At 39.2% G+C, this 16,633-nt stretch overlaps 1 protein-coding gene and 7 non-coding genes across 10 annotated transcripts in view; 1 reads left to right on the top strand and 7 right to left on the bottom strand.

The window, feature by feature from the left end:
- Positions 1-6,008, top strand: part of ggt1b (gamma-glutamyltransferase 1b) — a 39,250-nt gene extending 33,242 nt beyond the window's left edge. For all 3 annotated transcript variants that reach the window (XM_077243490.1, XM_077243489.1, XM_077243491.1), the window contains 6 exons: positions 2,397-2,533; positions 2,920-3,107; positions 3,623-3,750; positions 3,996-4,108; positions 4,196-4,309; positions 5,680-6,008. In XM_077243490.1, the coding sequence (XP_077099605.1) occupies positions 2,397-2,533; positions 2,920-3,107; positions 3,623-3,750; positions 3,996-4,108; positions 4,196-4,309; positions 5,680-5,826 (827 nt within the window). In that variant the 3' untranslated portion in view covers positions 5,827-6,008. The remainder of the gene's footprint in view (positions 1-2,396; positions 2,534-2,919; positions 3,108-3,622; positions 3,751-3,995; positions 4,109-4,195; positions 4,310-5,679) is intronic.
- A 9,333-nt stretch (positions 6,009-15,341) lies between these two features.
- Positions 15,342-15,412, bottom strand: trnag-gcc (transfer RNA glycine (anticodon GCC)). Its single transcript has one exon. It is a non-coding gene; the product is annotated as a tRNA-Gly (tRNA).
- Positions 15,413-15,501: 89 nt separating this feature from the next.
- trnag-gcc (transfer RNA glycine (anticodon GCC)) lies at positions 15,502-15,572 on the bottom strand. The gene has a single exon. It is a non-coding gene; the product is annotated as a tRNA-Gly (tRNA).
- A 90-nt stretch (positions 15,573-15,662) lies between these two features.
- Positions 15,663-15,733, bottom strand: trnag-gcc (transfer RNA glycine (anticodon GCC)). Its single transcript has one exon. It is a non-coding gene; the product is annotated as a tRNA-Gly (tRNA).
- Positions 15,734-15,822: 89 nt separating this feature from the next.
- Positions 15,823-15,893, bottom strand: trnag-gcc (transfer RNA glycine (anticodon GCC)). Its single transcript has one exon. It is a non-coding gene; the product is annotated as a tRNA-Gly (tRNA).
- An 89-nt stretch (positions 15,894-15,982) lies between these two features.
- On the bottom strand, positions 15,983-16,053 carry trnag-gcc (transfer RNA glycine (anticodon GCC)). Its single transcript has one exon. It is a non-coding gene; the product is annotated as a tRNA-Gly (tRNA).
- Positions 16,054-16,141: 88 nt separating this feature from the next.
- On the bottom strand, positions 16,142-16,212 carry trnag-gcc (transfer RNA glycine (anticodon GCC)). Its single transcript has one exon. It is a non-coding gene; the product is annotated as a tRNA-Gly (tRNA).
- An 89-nt stretch (positions 16,213-16,301) lies between these two features.
- trnag-gcc (transfer RNA glycine (anticodon GCC)) lies at positions 16,302-16,372 on the bottom strand. The gene has a single exon. It is a non-coding gene; the product is annotated as a tRNA-Gly (tRNA).
- Between the last annotated feature and the right edge of the window lie 261 nt (positions 16,373-16,633).

The following is a 16,633-nucleotide window of genomic DNA, read 5'->3' as shown; positions in this document are numbered from 1 at the left end:
TCTAGCTTTAAAGGGGTGTAATATATGTTGTTTTTTCTTTTGAGGGGGGGGGGGGGGGCAGGGGGGTTCTACATTTCTGGCAACAGTCTTTATTGTGTAATGCTGCTGTTTGAGCATGAAAAATGTCTGCAAAATTAAAAAGCACAAAGTGACTCCAAACGGAGTTATTCTCTATAACAGTGGGCACTGATTCTGAACTCCCTAAAACACCTCGACTGTAGTATTCACAATGAACACATCACAATATCCCTCATTTAAATAATTTCAGCCAAAAACATATGCAAAAAAAGGGGCAAGGCCTGGTTACGTTAGAAGTGTGTTGAAACTCGCGGATATGGTAAGAGGTGTGACATTTCCGAAACACGCTCGAAGCGGTTGACCAATGACAACACACTGGTCAAGCGGACCAATCAGAGCACACTGCGCTTTTCAGAAGGCGGGGCTTCACAGAGACCAGAACTAAACAGAGCGCTACTGACAGACTTGGAAAATAGCTGCTGCAACAATGTCAAATATTTGAAAAGTAATGTGTTTTTTTCAAGCATGAAAACCTAGACCCCAAAAACAAGGGCATAATAGGTCCCCTTTAAGAACCGAAATGTTCCCATCACATCTCATCCCACCTCAGAAGCATCTCATTTCTGCTTCTACATATTCAGATTTGATAAGACAAGGCGAGAAACATTCAGGTCCTTCTCAAAAAATTAGCATATTGTGATAAAGTTCATTATTGTCCATAATGTAATGATAAAAATTAAACTTTCATATATTTTAGATTCATTGCACACCAACTGAAATATTTCAGTTCTTTTATTGTTTTAATACTGATGATTTTGGCATACAGCTCATGAAAACCCAAAATTCCTAGCTCAAAAAATTAGCATATTTCAATTGACCAATAAAAGAAGTGTTTTTAATACAAAAAAAGTCAACCTTCAAATCATTATGTTCAGTTATGCACTCAATACTTGGTCGGGAATCCTTTTGCAGAAATGACTGCTTCAATGCGGCGTGGCATGGAGGCAATCAGCCTGTGGCACTGCTGAGGTGTTATGGAGGCCCAGGATGCTTCGATAGCGGCCTTAAGCTCATCCAGAGTGTTGGGTCTTGCGTCTCTCAACTTTCTCTTCACAATATCCCACAGATTCTCTATGGGGTTCAGGTCAGGAGAGTTGGCAGGCCAATTGAGCACAGTAATACCATGGTCAGTAAACCATTTACCAGTGGTTTTGGCACTGTGAGCAGGTGCCAGGTCGTGCTGAAAAATGAAATCTTCATCTCCATAAAGCTTTTCAGCAGATGGAAGCATGAAGTGCTCCAAAATCTCCTGATAGCTAGCTGCATTGACCCTGCCCTTGATAAAACACAGTGGACCAACACCAGCAGCTGACATGGCACCCCAGACCATCACTGACTGTGGGTACTTGACACTGGACTTCAGGCATTTTGGCATTTCCTTCTCCCAGTCTTCCTCCAGACTCTGGCACCTTGATTTTCGAATGACATGCAAAATTTGCTTTCATCCGAAAAAAGTACTTTGGACCACTGAGCAACAGTCCAGGTCAGGCGCTTCTGCCGCTGTTTCTGGTTCAAAAGTGGCTTGACCTGGGGAATGCGGCACCTGTAGCCCATTTCCTGCACACGCCTGTGCACGGTGACTCTGGATGTTTCTACTCCAGACTCAGTCCACTGCTTCCGCAGGTTCCCCAAGGTCTGGAATCGGTCCTTCTCCACAATCTTCCTCAGGGTCCGGTCACCTCTTCTCGTTGTGCAGCGTTTTTTGCCACACTTTTTCCTTCCCACAGAGGTGCCTTGATACAGCACTCTGGGAAGAGCCTATTTGTTCAGACATTGCTTTCTGTGTCTTACCCTCTTGCTTGAGGGTGTCAATGATGGCCTTCTGGACAGCAGTCAGGTCGGCAGTCTTACCCATGATTGCGGTTTTGAGTAATGAAACAGGCTGGGAGTTTTTAAAAGCCTCAGGAATCTTTTGCAGGTGTTTAGAGTTAATTAGTTGATTCAGATGATTAGGTTAATAGCTCGTTTAGAGACCCTTTTCATGATATGCTAATTTTTTGAGATATGAATTTTGGGTTTTCATGAGGTGTATGTCAAAATCATCAGTATTAAAACAATAAAAGACCTGAAATATTTCAGTTGGTGTGCAATGAATCTAAAATATATGAAAGTTTAATTTTTATCATTACATTATGGAAAATAATGAACTTTATCACAATATGCTAATTTTTTGAGAAGGATCTGTACATCATGCTTTCGAACACTTCTATGGCAGCCATTTTGATGACTGGAAGTTCTGTCCATTCATATGACAACAGTTAACATGGTTGAGTAATCGATGTAGTGAATCTAACTGAGCTCCTGTTCTCTTTCCTCAGGTTACAACTTTAGTCCAGACAGTGTCTCCACCACTGAAAATAAAATCCTCACCTATCATCGCATAGTCGAGGCGTTCCGGTTTGCGTATGCAAAAAGGAGCATCTTGGGGGATCCACAATTTCTCAACATCTCTGATGTAAGTTGTGAACAAAGAAAGGGTTGCTTTTTTCTTTTTAATTAAGTTAATTTTTTTGGGTGAACTATTCCTTTAAGTGACTTTTTATCAGTAGACTATTTCTAAACCACAACCAAAATGCATTATTTGAATGAAAAAATGCTTATATGTATCTTCAGCAGTTGTTCAGGTTGACACAGGTGGCATTGGAATATGTTAGCCTCTCTCGATCAGTTGTGATCAAAGCCTTTATTGAATCCGACATGCAGTATCTCGCACTAATCACAGAGCATGAAAATAGTGCCCTATTGAACAGCTCATTGTACGCACGCTCTTTTGATCAGCTTTTCTATGAAGCCTCCAGCAGGGCCTCAATAATGATCTGTGATCCTCTTTCTCCCTGGCAGTTCATCCAGAACATTACCTCCAAAGGCTATGCTGACATGATACTCCAGAAGATCACAGATAATACGACTCAGCAAGAGAGCTACTATGAACCCGAGTTCTATCTGCCCAACAATCACGGTACGTCGCACGTATCAGTGGTGTCAGAAGACGGCAGTGCAGTCTCCGCCACCAGCACCATCAACTTATAGTGAGCATTTGCCTTTTTTCTTTGGTTATGTTTTCTCCAGCATGTAGGCATCAAACTTAGTCACAGATTTTACAATTTCAGTCGGAATTCGCTTATGTTTTGGCTTAATTAAAGTGCCCCTATTATCATGCTAGGTTGCGCCACACCACTTCACAAGAGGGGTAACGTGGGGGTGCGACTTTCCTGGTTACTCAGGAAGCTCCTATTTTAGGTTCCTAATTTTTTTTAGGATCTCTCCTACAATAGGTTGACATGCATCCTAGTTCAAAAAACACTTTAACCTCTCTAAACTCTGATTGGTCAGATGGCTCAGTCTGTTGTTATTGGTCTACTCTGCTCTTATTTATCTATTCTGCTCTAAGTTGGTCAGATGGCTCAGTCTGTTGTGATTGGTCTACTCTACTCTGATTGGTCAGATGGGTCAGTCTGTTGTGATTGGTCTACTCTGCTCTGATTGGTCTATTCTGCATTTTTTAATATTTGTAAATGGCATCATGTTCTTTCTCTTCTCCCAGTTTTGGCTCCAAGTTTATGTCAAATTCAACAGGAATTTTACTTAACAATGAGATGGATGACTTCAGTTCTCCCTTGATCACCAACAACTTTGGAGTTCCTCCATCTCCCAACAACTTCATTGTCCCACGTGAGAAAACTTGACCACAGCCATTGGCAATAGCATGTACTCATACTGTTGTTATCTTTTTTTTTTTTTTGCAGTATATATTCTATAAGCCAAGAGTGCCTTGCTTTATTGCTTTATTATTTTAACATCTTATTCTTGACTTAGCAAAATGGAACGGTTAAATTTTGATCTTTTGAATGTTTCAAGCACAGCCGCAAACTTTGTTTAATTGTTTGGTAACCTTGTTGCTTCTCATCTTTACTCAGATAAAAGGCCCATGTCTTCTATGTGTCCCGCCATCCTGCTAGACAAAAACAATAAGGTTAAAATGGTAGTAGGAGCCTCTGGAGGAACGAAGATCACCACAGCAGTGGCCCAGGTGCATTTTTATTTTATTGTAGTCCAGATAGTTGTGCTGGACATAGTTCAAACCTTATCACTTCATGCATAACTGGCATCTGTGCAGGTGATCCTAAATGCACTGTTCTTTGAATACGACCTGAAGAAAGCAATAGAAGACCCAAGAATTCATAATCAACTGAGTCCAAACACCACACAGGGAGAGCCTGACTTTGACAAGGTGAGTGAAGTAATGTATACAGGTGTCATTTTATGATATGAAATTACAGAGGTAATGTACAAAATATACATGTACATCTCACCTGCAGGCAGTGCTGCTGAGTAGTAACTGTTGTAATCTGATTACTAATCAGATTCCAAAAATGAAGTACTTTTGTATTGATTGGGTTATATATTATTTACACTGTAAATTCAATTTGTTGATTTTCCCAAAAAAATTTTCTTTTAAATTTTACTTTCTAAAAAAAAGACTACCACTTAAACAGTATATATACGGTTGGCAAGTCTTCCAGATTTGTGGGATTGCACACTTTTAAAGAGACATATGGCAAAAACATTACTGTGCAATATAAACTCCACATTTCCTATTGACGTCAAATAATTACATAAAAAACTTTATAATTACAATTTATTTAATAGCAATTTAACTAGGTATTACTATGTGTTTGGAAGGCTTTTTAAAATGTACAAATTTACATAATTTCATATTTACAATATAATCCACACATATATGCAAAACCGGCTGCATTAGAGTAAAGTTAACTTTATTTTTGTGAGCGGTTGTGTACTGTATACTCCTTCAAAAATTTTCAGTCGCACTTTTATGATAACATTTTAGACTTGAAATTCAGAAATATAACTGGCCTGATCTGTTACTACTCATGGATGGCATTTGTAATGCCAAAATTACCTGTTCATTAGTATAGAAACTGTCCAATAATAAAAACATATTTGAGTCTATGACTGATGAAGGTCCTAGACCTAGACTGTCACCCACATCCATATTTTATTTTTTTATGGTTACATTTATTATAAGCTTTTCATCAGCTCTATCACAAACTCCAGTTTGAGGAACCCTGACGTAATTTAATATTTAATGCACTTCATGTTGTTGATAACAAAAAAGGTCCTATGTGATAAACAAGTTATCAAAAGTAATCTAAAAGTAATCCGATTGGACTACTAAAACGTGTCTAATAAATGACTGTGATTTAAATAATGTATCTGTAATCAGTAGCAGACTACAATTCATTAGTAATCTACCCAGCGCTGGCTGTAAGTGTGTTTTTGAGTGTAACCACTTATCCATGGTCACATTAACCCAAAATAAAATGATTGATGACAGCAATGTCTTTCAATGCTGGATTGAAATACAATAGTCAACATTTGAAGTGGATCAAAACCTTTCATCAAAGTTATACATGAATTTTGAACAATAACCGTTCTTGTCTTAGGACAACTTTTATGTACTTTTTTTGATCCACTTCAAATGTTGACTACTATATATCCTTGATATTTTCTTGATATTTTCTTTTAGTTGTTCTGAATACACATGTGGTTTTGGCTAAGCAAATACCTCTCAACCCACAGGCCGTTTTGGAGGGTCTTGCCCAAAAGAACCATGTTACAGAGGTGTTGAAGTCCACAGGCGCAGTGGTTCAAGCAGTGTTGCGGGACAGTGCTGGCCTCAGCGCTGAGTCAGACCCCCGTAAGGGAGGATACGCAGCTGGGTACTGACCTCCGACTCAGCGATCCAAGTCTGGAGGCAATTGAGACGCTACTTCAAGACCGCAAGGACACTTTCCCCCTATGCTGCTCTCAAACAACCAAGTGCCTCCATCAGAGATCCCACAGGCAAATCAGAAGTGCTGTAAATGTTAATCTCTTCACACTCCACATTCAGTGAATGAGTTAAACACATTCAACACACACACACACACACACACACACACACACACACACACACACACACACACACACACACACACACACACACACACACACACACACACACACACACACACACACACACACACACACATAGGCGTAATGGTTTTTATACTGTACAAACTGTATAATCTGTCCCCTTACACTGCCCCTATCCCTAAACCTACCCATCACACACAACTTTCTGCATTTTTACATTTTCGAAAAACATTACTTAGTATGATTTATACGCTGTTTTCCTCATGGGGACCGCTGGCTGGTCCCCACAATGTAGGTGATTTCAGGTTTTACTATACTTGTGGGGACATTTGGTCCCAACAATGTAATATAAACATGAACACACACACACACACACACACCATAGTTCTTTGGCTGTTTCTTCTGATGATATCCACACAACACCATCTGTACTGCTCATCGTATTTATTTCCACAAATAAACGTGTTGTGATGGTGATTATGAACTCTCTTACATGTCTTCTGTCTGTTCTGAGAATTACATCCAGGCACAATACATTTTTTGCAAGACTTAGAGGGAGTGTCTCAGGGGAGGAAGTTTTAATCAAGCTCCTAATATAAGAGCTGAAGCATGAACAAGAGTTGAAATGCTCGTTTTAATGTCCCACAAGTATGTGGTCCTACCCACAGGCACCAGCTCAACATCAAGCAGCATCATTAATGCTGAAGTTGTGGGGGACAGAGAAAAATCACATAAACAGCCCTAAATTAAACTTTCAAACTTTGGCTGTACTGAACTATAAGAAAAGACTGTCGCACTCTTTCAATCTAACAAATTGTACGTAATGTTTGTCACGCTTTAATATTTTGAAAAGGCCGATTAAATATAGCTGCAGGGCTGCAGAGATGCACATGAGAAAAATTTGTGACATTTTTAATCTGACATGTAAAGTACATTTTCTAAATGGCAGATCAAATTTCATGTCAAAGCAAATTAATCCATATCTAAAAAATATAAATATCAATGCAATTATTTGGCAAATAATTTTACATGAATTATTGATTGCCATTTTTTTGTCCTAAAATGTTATCTGTGGGGTAAAAAGTGTCTGAATTAAAAATGGTCTCCAAATGCATGGCGTATATAATTATATATATTATAGAAATGCTATTTTTATTACAAATACAAATGCAATTGTTAAATTGTTTTACTTAATTAAAATATTCTGAATATTACTGCTTTTTCTGGCTGGTTTGTGAAAATGTGAATGATGTCTAAGTCTTTAGAAGAGCATAGTGCATTACTAAACTTTTTTTTCTCATTTATGTTAAAATTTTTATTTAAAGAGCAAATAATTTGTGTTTTCCCAGTGTGTAAATGAATAAATAAGTGTAACGTGTGCTGAACCACAAACATATAAATCAAGAATTAAATAAAATATTTGCGATTTATCTGCAACAGAAAAATAAATAAAAAGTATTTTTGATCAGTATTTGAAAAAGTATTTTTAGGCCACGCGCGTTCACGAGAGCAACACGAGGCATGAATGCTGTGTTGACCTGAAAAAAGACGTTGCGTAAACGAGCGTTAAAGATCAATATTTTGTAAATAAAGTGGTAAATTATGTTTTTTTGCACAAATAAAGCATAATAAAACAGAGGTTAAATCACTGGAGTCAAATGGATTACTTTAATAATGTCTTTACTGGGGCTTGAAAGTGGTAGTTGCGTAGGCTGTCAATGGAGGGACAGAAGCTCTCAGATTTCATTAAAAAAATATTAATTTGTGTTCCGAAGATGAACGAATGTCGTATTACAGGTTTGGACAACATGTGGGTGAGTCATGTGACAGAATTTACATTTAAAAAAAATAAAATGCAACAAAAGTGTAGATTATGTGCCCTTAAAGTGTTTTGTAAATCAGTCGTGTACCTGCAGATGCTAATGATTTTGTTAACCAGTTTCTCATGCTAATTGCATCTAGTCACTAATACTTGCTAACATGGGCGTAATTTCCTATGGGGATAGGGGGGACATGTCCCCCCCACTTTTCAAAATCCCGTTTGTGTCCCCCCCACTTTCAAATTCGTTTGTTATGATTTTAAACCGCCCGCCGTCATCGCAACGGAGGAGCAGGACCGAGCCTGTGTCGACGCGCGCGTCCACGTCCAGGAACTTCGCGTGCACTCTAAAAATAGCTCACTGAAAGTTCTAATGAGCAGGAATAACGTTAGCGGTTGCGGCGCAACGCCAGAAACAACAACAGGTGACTTTAATGTCATCATGGATGAAAAGAAAGAAAGGAGATTTGAATTGGTTGATTCAGTAAATTTGCTCAGGTCAGGATAATCATATTTTCTGTCTAACGTTACACCTGTTGATGTTAGCCTTACGTTGACTGAGGCGAGCTACACTGCTGCTTAATAACTTCAGACTGTGTTAGCTTAATATATCAATGTAGAACATTCTGTGTAGCTTACTAAAAAATAAACATTCTGTAGGCCTACCATGAAAACGAGTCCACTTTAAACCGCTGCATTTTCTGTCAGCAACGAAGTAGTCAAGACAGAACCCTACAATAACACACACACACATTTATGCCAAAATGTCCGTTTTGTCGAGTATCCCACAAGAACAGCCTTAAATTAGTTAAATAGAATCTTAAATGGAAGTAAAGAGTTGTGAGAGAATGAGACGCGTGAGATCCTGTCAGCAGCGGCAGATCTTAAAGTGACAGCAGCCACTCATTCTCTCTGTCAGTAAAGTTAACCAAAGAACAAAAGGAAAAGGGAAAATTACTAACTGCTCTTGACTAAAGAACGGATTAATCAAATAAAATATTTTAAATTAATTTATTTAAATTAATATTTAATTTATAATTTATGCCGTTTTATAAACTTTCTGAAATGTCTGTATATTTCATACATGTTAGACAACTGGCACAGCTGTTAGACAGAAAGTCAACATAATATGACATCTATTATGGGTTTATGTGAGGTTTGTTTTAAGTTCACTTTTTTCACTATTTTTTGAAGCCTAATAAAATGAAGCCTAATTTCATCGAGACATTATTCTGTCTTTATGTTGTGTCTACATTACAGTGGAAATTGAGTCTCACATTATTTAAATTTTATTTACACACAAAACATTAATAGCTAACATTTTTTACTTTATAAAATTATTCTCTTAAGTCTTGGCGAGCGGCCCCTATTAAACAATAAAGTAAGACGTCTATTTCTTATATACATAGATAGCCTACTATTATTTTTGGCAGAATTTATCATTATAATCAAATGATTTCCTGCATCACCATTGTCCCTAAATGTCTGTAAATGCAGGAAATGGGATTCAAATCGAAAATATTTTCCCCCACTTTGTGTCCCCCCCACTTCTCAAACCAAAGTTACACGCTTGCTTGCTAATAGGCTACCAAATCAACAATTGGTAAGCAGGTTTCTTTTGTTTACAGCCATTAGACGCTAAAACACCAGTTTTTATGGCATGTGTCTCATTTATACCAGTAAATTTTGAGATCAGAAGCAGGTTATTTCAACCTCTGTGATCTAGGAAAGGAAAGCTGATTTGCAATTTAAATAGAAGTTCAAAGCTTGTCGTTATTATAGCAGTTCATATTATTAAAAGTAGCATTGTGAAGTCTGATTTTGTTCTCATAGAGCAAACTCTACGGAAGTGCAGATATGTTTTGAGCGCAGTCCCTGCCTCTTCATTTGCCGATATTTTAGCATTGTCTTGTGTTTTTCAGGGGCGTTTGTTCCCGTCAGGTGGCTTTGAGAGCTGTTGGGTTCGTGCTGCTAGGAAAAGGTCAGGCTCTTTCACTGTTCCCGGCTCTCCCATAGGGGCCGACAATAAATCCTGGTCACATGGCACTTGTCACTACAGCGGCTCCACAATTTACCCCAGATCACCCAGACTTTTAGTCAAATTTTTTGAGGTGGAACACAGTTTGAGACTATACAGACCTATAGACGGTAGATTCAGACATTGGTCTGCTAATGATTTTATGGCGGTTGAGGACAGCTGGTATTCGCTGCATTCACATGCAGTCAACAAATTGCAAAGTAATGGCAGATAATGTTGAGGTTGTTTACCTGTTAAGGGGAGATGGAGAGATCCTTTTGCTTTTTTAAAAAAAGAAGAAGAGTACACTTAAAAACCAAGCAGCTTTTTGAACCTGTTGCAAAATCTGTGTGGGGAAATCTTTCACCTCGCAGGAAAATCCAGATTGTGTGGAGTCCTATATTTAGCTGTGGAAAATTTATGTGAAAATAAACATGACAACTTTGTGTCCGAAATAGAATACTTCCTTACTATATAGAATGCAATGCAAACCAGAGATTCTAAAGTGTGCATTCAATGGGCACTTTTTAGCATCCCATGAGGCCATGGGCGAGGATTTGTGAATGGAAGTGAAGCAACTCAACTGATGCTGTTGGTCATGGCGGATAGCGCTACGTCTGAATTTTATAGCCTATTGCAGATTCATGAATGTAGCTTCTTTTTTTAATGGTCGTGAAGTGTCAAACCAAATCTAGTGGGCCTAATACTATAAAATAGCTATGCGATTTTTAAGTCACATTGTGGTAGGCCTTTCTTTTTTAAATTAGTAATTAAATGCCATTATGACACTTTCATAGACCTAGATGCCTTATTGAAATAAGTGAAGATTAAAACAATACTGTGCGGGACGGACCATGTATCAACACAATCATTTAATTCTACAACTCACGATTTTAAAAACTGTTTTATGGTTTAGGCTACCAAATTTTTTTCTTTTCTTTTTCTTTTTTAACTGATCAATCGCCATATTATGTTAACCATTTATTGAATGGTCTCTCAGTCACGGCCTCGTTATTTCTGACAAAAATGAAACATTGCTACCCTGACTAACTATTGTGGCTAGATTGAGGCTGGATTAATAATCGTATTAAACAGACACTGTATTTAAGCATAATAAATTTTACGTAGTTTTTTAACAGCAATTGTTCATGTATAAATAGCGGATTTATTGACCGTGTAGCCTACTAAAAACTTAAGTAGGCTATAGACTTTACGCAAAAGCGGAAACATCCAGCGCGTTACACCATGTCCTAACCAGACGCAATGCGATAAGATTCCAGCGACAAAAATTTGTCTATCCACACTAGACAAAACCCACAGCCAAAAAGAACAGCGTGTGGGCAGGCTCTCGCGGCACAGTTTGAACGGTCTTTCCATTTGTTTAAAGGTGCAATGTGTGAAAATTTTGAGTATCTATTAACAGAAATGCAAAATGACATCCATAACTATGTGTTCAGTGATGTATAAAGAACTTACTTAATAAACCGTAATGTTTTTATTACCTTAGAATGAGGCTTTTATATCTACATAGGCGCGGGAATCCCCTTCTATGAAGGTCGACATATTGTGACGTCATGTTTCTACCGTAGCCGACATCGAACAAACAGCGTTACAGAGCGCGTTTCGTCACTACCTTGAAAGAGAAGCCGCAGAAAGCTAGAAGCTAGCCATAAACACTGTGAGTAGTGACTTTTCCCTTGTCAGTGGTGTAAAATATGTAGTTGGATTGTTTCATGTAACTTAATTCTTCTCCCTCGCTGTGTTATGGCTTTGCTATGTGGGGATAAATGAGCTGGTTACGATCGTGAGACAGCTGATTAGTACTCTTGTCATTGACCGTAAAACAGTTACAGGAATCACCAACCCGTCGATCTTGGAAGCATTTTAAGGTCGATCGAGTTTTCAAAATCAGAGAAAAAAAGCCTATTGTGTGTAGTAAATGGTGTCTAGGGGATGCGAGGCGCGCGCGCTGTTACAATCACGTTATTTTTGCCGCACGCACTTTTGGGCTCATGCGGACGCGTCCAGTAAAGTGATTTACGCACTTTAAACAAAGCTTTACGCTTTGACCAGCTCAGCCACAGTAACAGCTCATATTAGCCATCTAAACTTTTACTACCCTGTTAGAAAAAATATATAGTTGCATAGTTTCATGTGGTTCTTCTCCCTCGCTGTATTATGGGTTTGCTATGTGGGGAGAAATGTGCTGGTTACGTTCGTGAGACAATCAGCTGATTACTATTATTATATTATATATTAAGACCCTTGATCCTCACCTGACTATGGCTTTGTAAACTTTATCAATGATATGGTTTATAATGGACTGTGGTACAGAAACTTTGTTTACTCTGGCTATTCTCTGCTGTCTCAGACGACGATGTTTGTCCTGTTTGAGACACGGTAGCTTCTTCGAAAGGGAGGGGTGAGTGGTGGGCTGAGCCCTTAGTGTAAACTCGCAGCCGAACTGCTAGATGTCGCTAAAAGTCACACACTGCACCTTTAATTTCAAGATCGGAGCTAGGTGAATTAGACCGATATCCATTTGCTTTTACAGCAACAAACCTGAGCACTAAATGATATTCAAAGTCACATACACACTTTTAACATTAAATAAAGCACATAAACAGTAGCCTACCTGATATTATCATTGTCACACTTTGTGTTGTTCCAGCGCGACCTCGCAGAAAAATAGAAACCGTAAAATAGGATCGCGTGTCACCGTCGCGACTGGTTAGGTTGCGTCGCGTGTAGTTATACGCGTTTTTTTTTTTTTTCTCTACAGTGGACTTGTAGCCTAGTAGGCCTAGGTTACGGCTAAGATGGCGGGCTGAACACGTGTTTGTACCTTGCTGCATAATCTACTAATTTTGTTTTGAAAATTACACAAGTCTCATTTAAAACTACCAAAAATATCACTTTTAAAAACTCCTCAAAATGCGGAAACCGTCCCAGCAAGCTACTCACCAGAAGATTATCATCCCTCATGGCTCGACTCCAGCTCCAGTCTCAGTTGATTTGATGATGGATGTACAGAGTCGTCTCATTTAACCCAAGCAAACACATTGAAAAAATTAAGGTCCAACGATGATGACATCACTAATGCAACTCTGCTACAAGCCATCAATCACTTAATTGACAGCTCGTTTTGACTAGGCCGAAAAATTAGAAGAAATGGCGACTCAAATGCGGAGGAAAAGTGTCATATATTAGCCTTCCAAGGCTGAAGAGTCATTGCCGCTGAAATTAAAGAATGCAAAGAAAAGTGCCTAGGGACGAGGAAATCGCTCCTGAATTTAACAAAATCGCACAAAGACCTGGCGAGCAGAACATCTGTACTCGAGCAGTAGCCTGTAAAAGAAGGTGGAACCTCCGGATCAGTGGCATGAAGGAGAGGCCTGAAGAGGAACCCCGCAGGGAAGTGATCGGTCTCATTGCAGAAATTGCACCGCATCTGGTTCAGAAATTATTAGACGTCGTTGACACAGTGCACCGAATCGGCAAGGAACCGGGGAAACCAAGGCAGATGATTGTGCAGTTTACCATGAGGAAGTACAGGGATGAAATGTGGAAATCAACTAAGAACACGTCAGTCTGTCGGGACCACGGAGTCAGATTCACGGAGGATTTTACGAAGGAGGACCGGCAGGATCCTACCCAGTAAAATACTTTAGGAACATAAGATTATTCAAGAGATTACGAATACTGTAGTGAAAGTATGTTAAGTGATGCCGTAAAAAGAAAAATGGTCTCTCTACAACTAGAACTGGACAATCTTTACATAAGAAAGCCAAAGGTGCCTATATACGTTCCAAAGCTAAAAGGATAGAAGAGGGTGAGAAAAGTACTGCTTACTTTTGTAGATTAGAAAAAAGACGACAATCGAGCAATTCAACCCCATCATTAATGATAAATGGTATTGAAAGCACGGATCCTACCAAGAACATTCATCAATTTTACACTGACCTGTATTCTTCCAACTTCTCCCCAATAGAGTGTAATAATTTCTTTGATAAAATAACACATTTCATTCCTAATATTGACAATGATTGGAGAGATCGTTGTGATGCTGACTTGCGTATTGAAGAACTTGATTTAGTCCCTCAAAATCCTAAGATAAACAAATCTCCTGGCCCTTATGGCCTCACAGCTAAATTTTACACCTTTTTTTGGAATGCTATTAAACTATTATCTAATGCTTTTGTTGAATCTATATAATACGAGTCTTTAGCCCCAACTATGCATCAGGGTTTGATTACCTTAATCCCTAAACCAGATGAAGACCTGAGATCTTTAATTCCCTACAGCATTTTGGTTTTGGTGTACGATTGGTTAGTGTTATAAAAATGATTTACAAAGATATGAATAGCCCAGTTTCTCTTCCTTTTGGTACTACACAAAGATTTCCGATTAGTCGTGGAATTAGGCAGGGCTGATATGTTGTCCACTTTGGTTAGTCATGATTTATCGGTGAAGAAATTAAATGTATTTGGAAAAACTTTAGCAATCAGTCAGCTAGCAGATGACACGACATTATTTTTTAAAAACAAAACCCAAATCCCTCTGGCTATTTTAATTCCTTCTGCATCAGGCCTTCAATTAAATTTGAACAAATGTGAGCTTATGGCACTACACCCCAGTCAAGATACTGCTTTGTTTAATATTCCGGTGTAAGAAACCCTGAAATATTTAGGTATTTTAATTACCAGAGACTTGAAGGTTAGTATGAAGGACAATTTTGAAAACAAGTTACAAAAAGCCAATAGAATCTTGAATTGCTGGTTGCAGAGAGATCTCTTAATTTTTTGGTGAATTTTTCTATCCGAAGTTGAATACTTATCTAGATTGATTTATCCTGCCTCTGCTTCGGCTCCCTCTTCAGCTATTATAAAAACAAGTAATAAAAAAATTATGATTTTATTTGGAAGCACAAAATCCATTATATAAAAAAAATCTGACATTATCAAGTCATATGAACAAATTTGAACGTGATTAAATTTGAGAGTATGAATATTCTGTTAAAGCTTAACTGGCTTCAAATGTTCACTAATAGCTTTTGGTGTGGCATGGGTTCAGCTTTGTTTTGTAAACTGGGTGGAATTCACTTTCTACTCAAATGTGACTATGATTTACTCAAACTCCCGGTGAAACTATCAGCATTCCACCAACTAGTTTTATTATTCTGGAAACTGGCACGCACACATCATTTTACAACCCACAATATTCCTTTGTGGAGTAACAGATATATTTTACATAGAAACAAGTCTCTATTCTACGAGGACTGGTTAAGCAGGAATGGTCTATATTGGACCTAATGGACGAGAATGGTAATATCTTGGATTACAATGCCTTCACGCTAAAACACGTATTTGCCTGTCATCCAAAACAGTTTTTTACAGTTATTAAAGGTGCAAAACGACACTCGGTTACTGACGTAACCTCAGTTCTCTCTAGAGAAGGAACGAGTACCATTTGCCTCTCAAAAATCACCTTTGCATTGGCCGGGAATCGAACCCGGGCCTCCCGCGTGGCAGGCGAGAATTCTACCACTGAACCACCAATGCTTGTTTAGACATTTTTTTGTGTTGCCTCAATGCGATTTCACAGGCCTCCCTTCAAATGTTTGAAATTTTTGCCTCTCAAAAATCACCTTTGCATTGGCCGGGAATCGAACCCGGGCCACCCGCGTGGCAGGCAAGATTTCTACCACTAAACCACCAATGCTTGTCTAGATCCTATTTTGATGTTGCCTCAGTGGGATTTCACAGGCCATCTTTCAAATGTTTGCAATTTTTGCCTCTCAAAAATCACCTTTGCATTGGCCGGGAATCGAACCCGGGCCTCCCGCGTGGCAGGCGAGAATTCTACCACTGAACCACCAATGCTTGTTTAGACATTTTTTTGTGTTGCCTCAATGGGATTTCACAGGCCACCCTTCAAATGTTTGAAATTTTTGCCTCTCAAAAATCATCTTTGCATTGGCCGGGAATCGAACCCGGGCCACCCGCGTGGCAGGCAAGAATTCTACCACTAAACCACCAATGCTTGTAGAACCTTTTTTTGATGTTGCCCGAGTCGGGTTTCACAGGCCATCTTTCAAATGTTTGAAACTTTTGCCTCTCAAAAATCACCTTTGCATTGGCCGGGAATCGAACCCGGGCCACCCGCGTGGCAGGCAAGAATTCTACCACTAAACCACCAATGCTTGTAGAACCTTTTCTTGATGTTGCCTCAGTAGGGTTTCACAGGCCATCTTTGAAGTTGTGACATTTTTGCCTCTCAAAAATCACCTTTGCATTGGCCGGGAATCGAACCCGGGCCTCCCGCGTGGCAGGCGAGAATTCTACCACTGAACCACCAATGCTTGTTTAGACATTTTTTTGTGTTGCCTCAATGCGATTTCACAGGCCACCCTTCAAATGTTTGAAATTTTTGCCTCTCAAAAATCACCTTTGCATTGGCCGGGAATCGAACCCGGGCCTCCCGCGTGGCAGGCGAGAATTCTACCACTGAACCACCAATGCTTGTTTAGACATTTTTTTGTGTTGCCTCAATGGGATTTCACAGGCCACCCTTCAAATGTTTGAAATTTTTGCCTCTCAAAAATCATCTTTGCGTTGGCCTTCGAGAAGAACGTCGGGCATTGAGCGTTGTCTTTTGACGGAAACAGGTCGACTTCCGCTCTGCCGAATAGGCGCCACAGTTTCTGGACCGTTTGGGGGTGCAGGGACCATTCCCCTGGGGGAACATTGTCCCTGGACAGTTTGTCTGGGCCGTCGTTCAAA

Source organism: Siphateles boraxobius, unplaced genomic scaffold (genome assembly GCF_051911475.1).
Source record: "Siphateles boraxobius isolate OS27281-9 unplaced genomic scaffold, OSU_SipBor_1 25, whole genome shotgun sequence".
NCBI classification, from domain to species: domain Eukaryota; kingdom Metazoa; phylum Chordata; class Actinopteri; order Cypriniformes; family Leuciscidae; genus Siphateles; species Siphateles boraxobius.
This window is presented reverse-complemented; position numbering and strand designations above follow the sequence as displayed.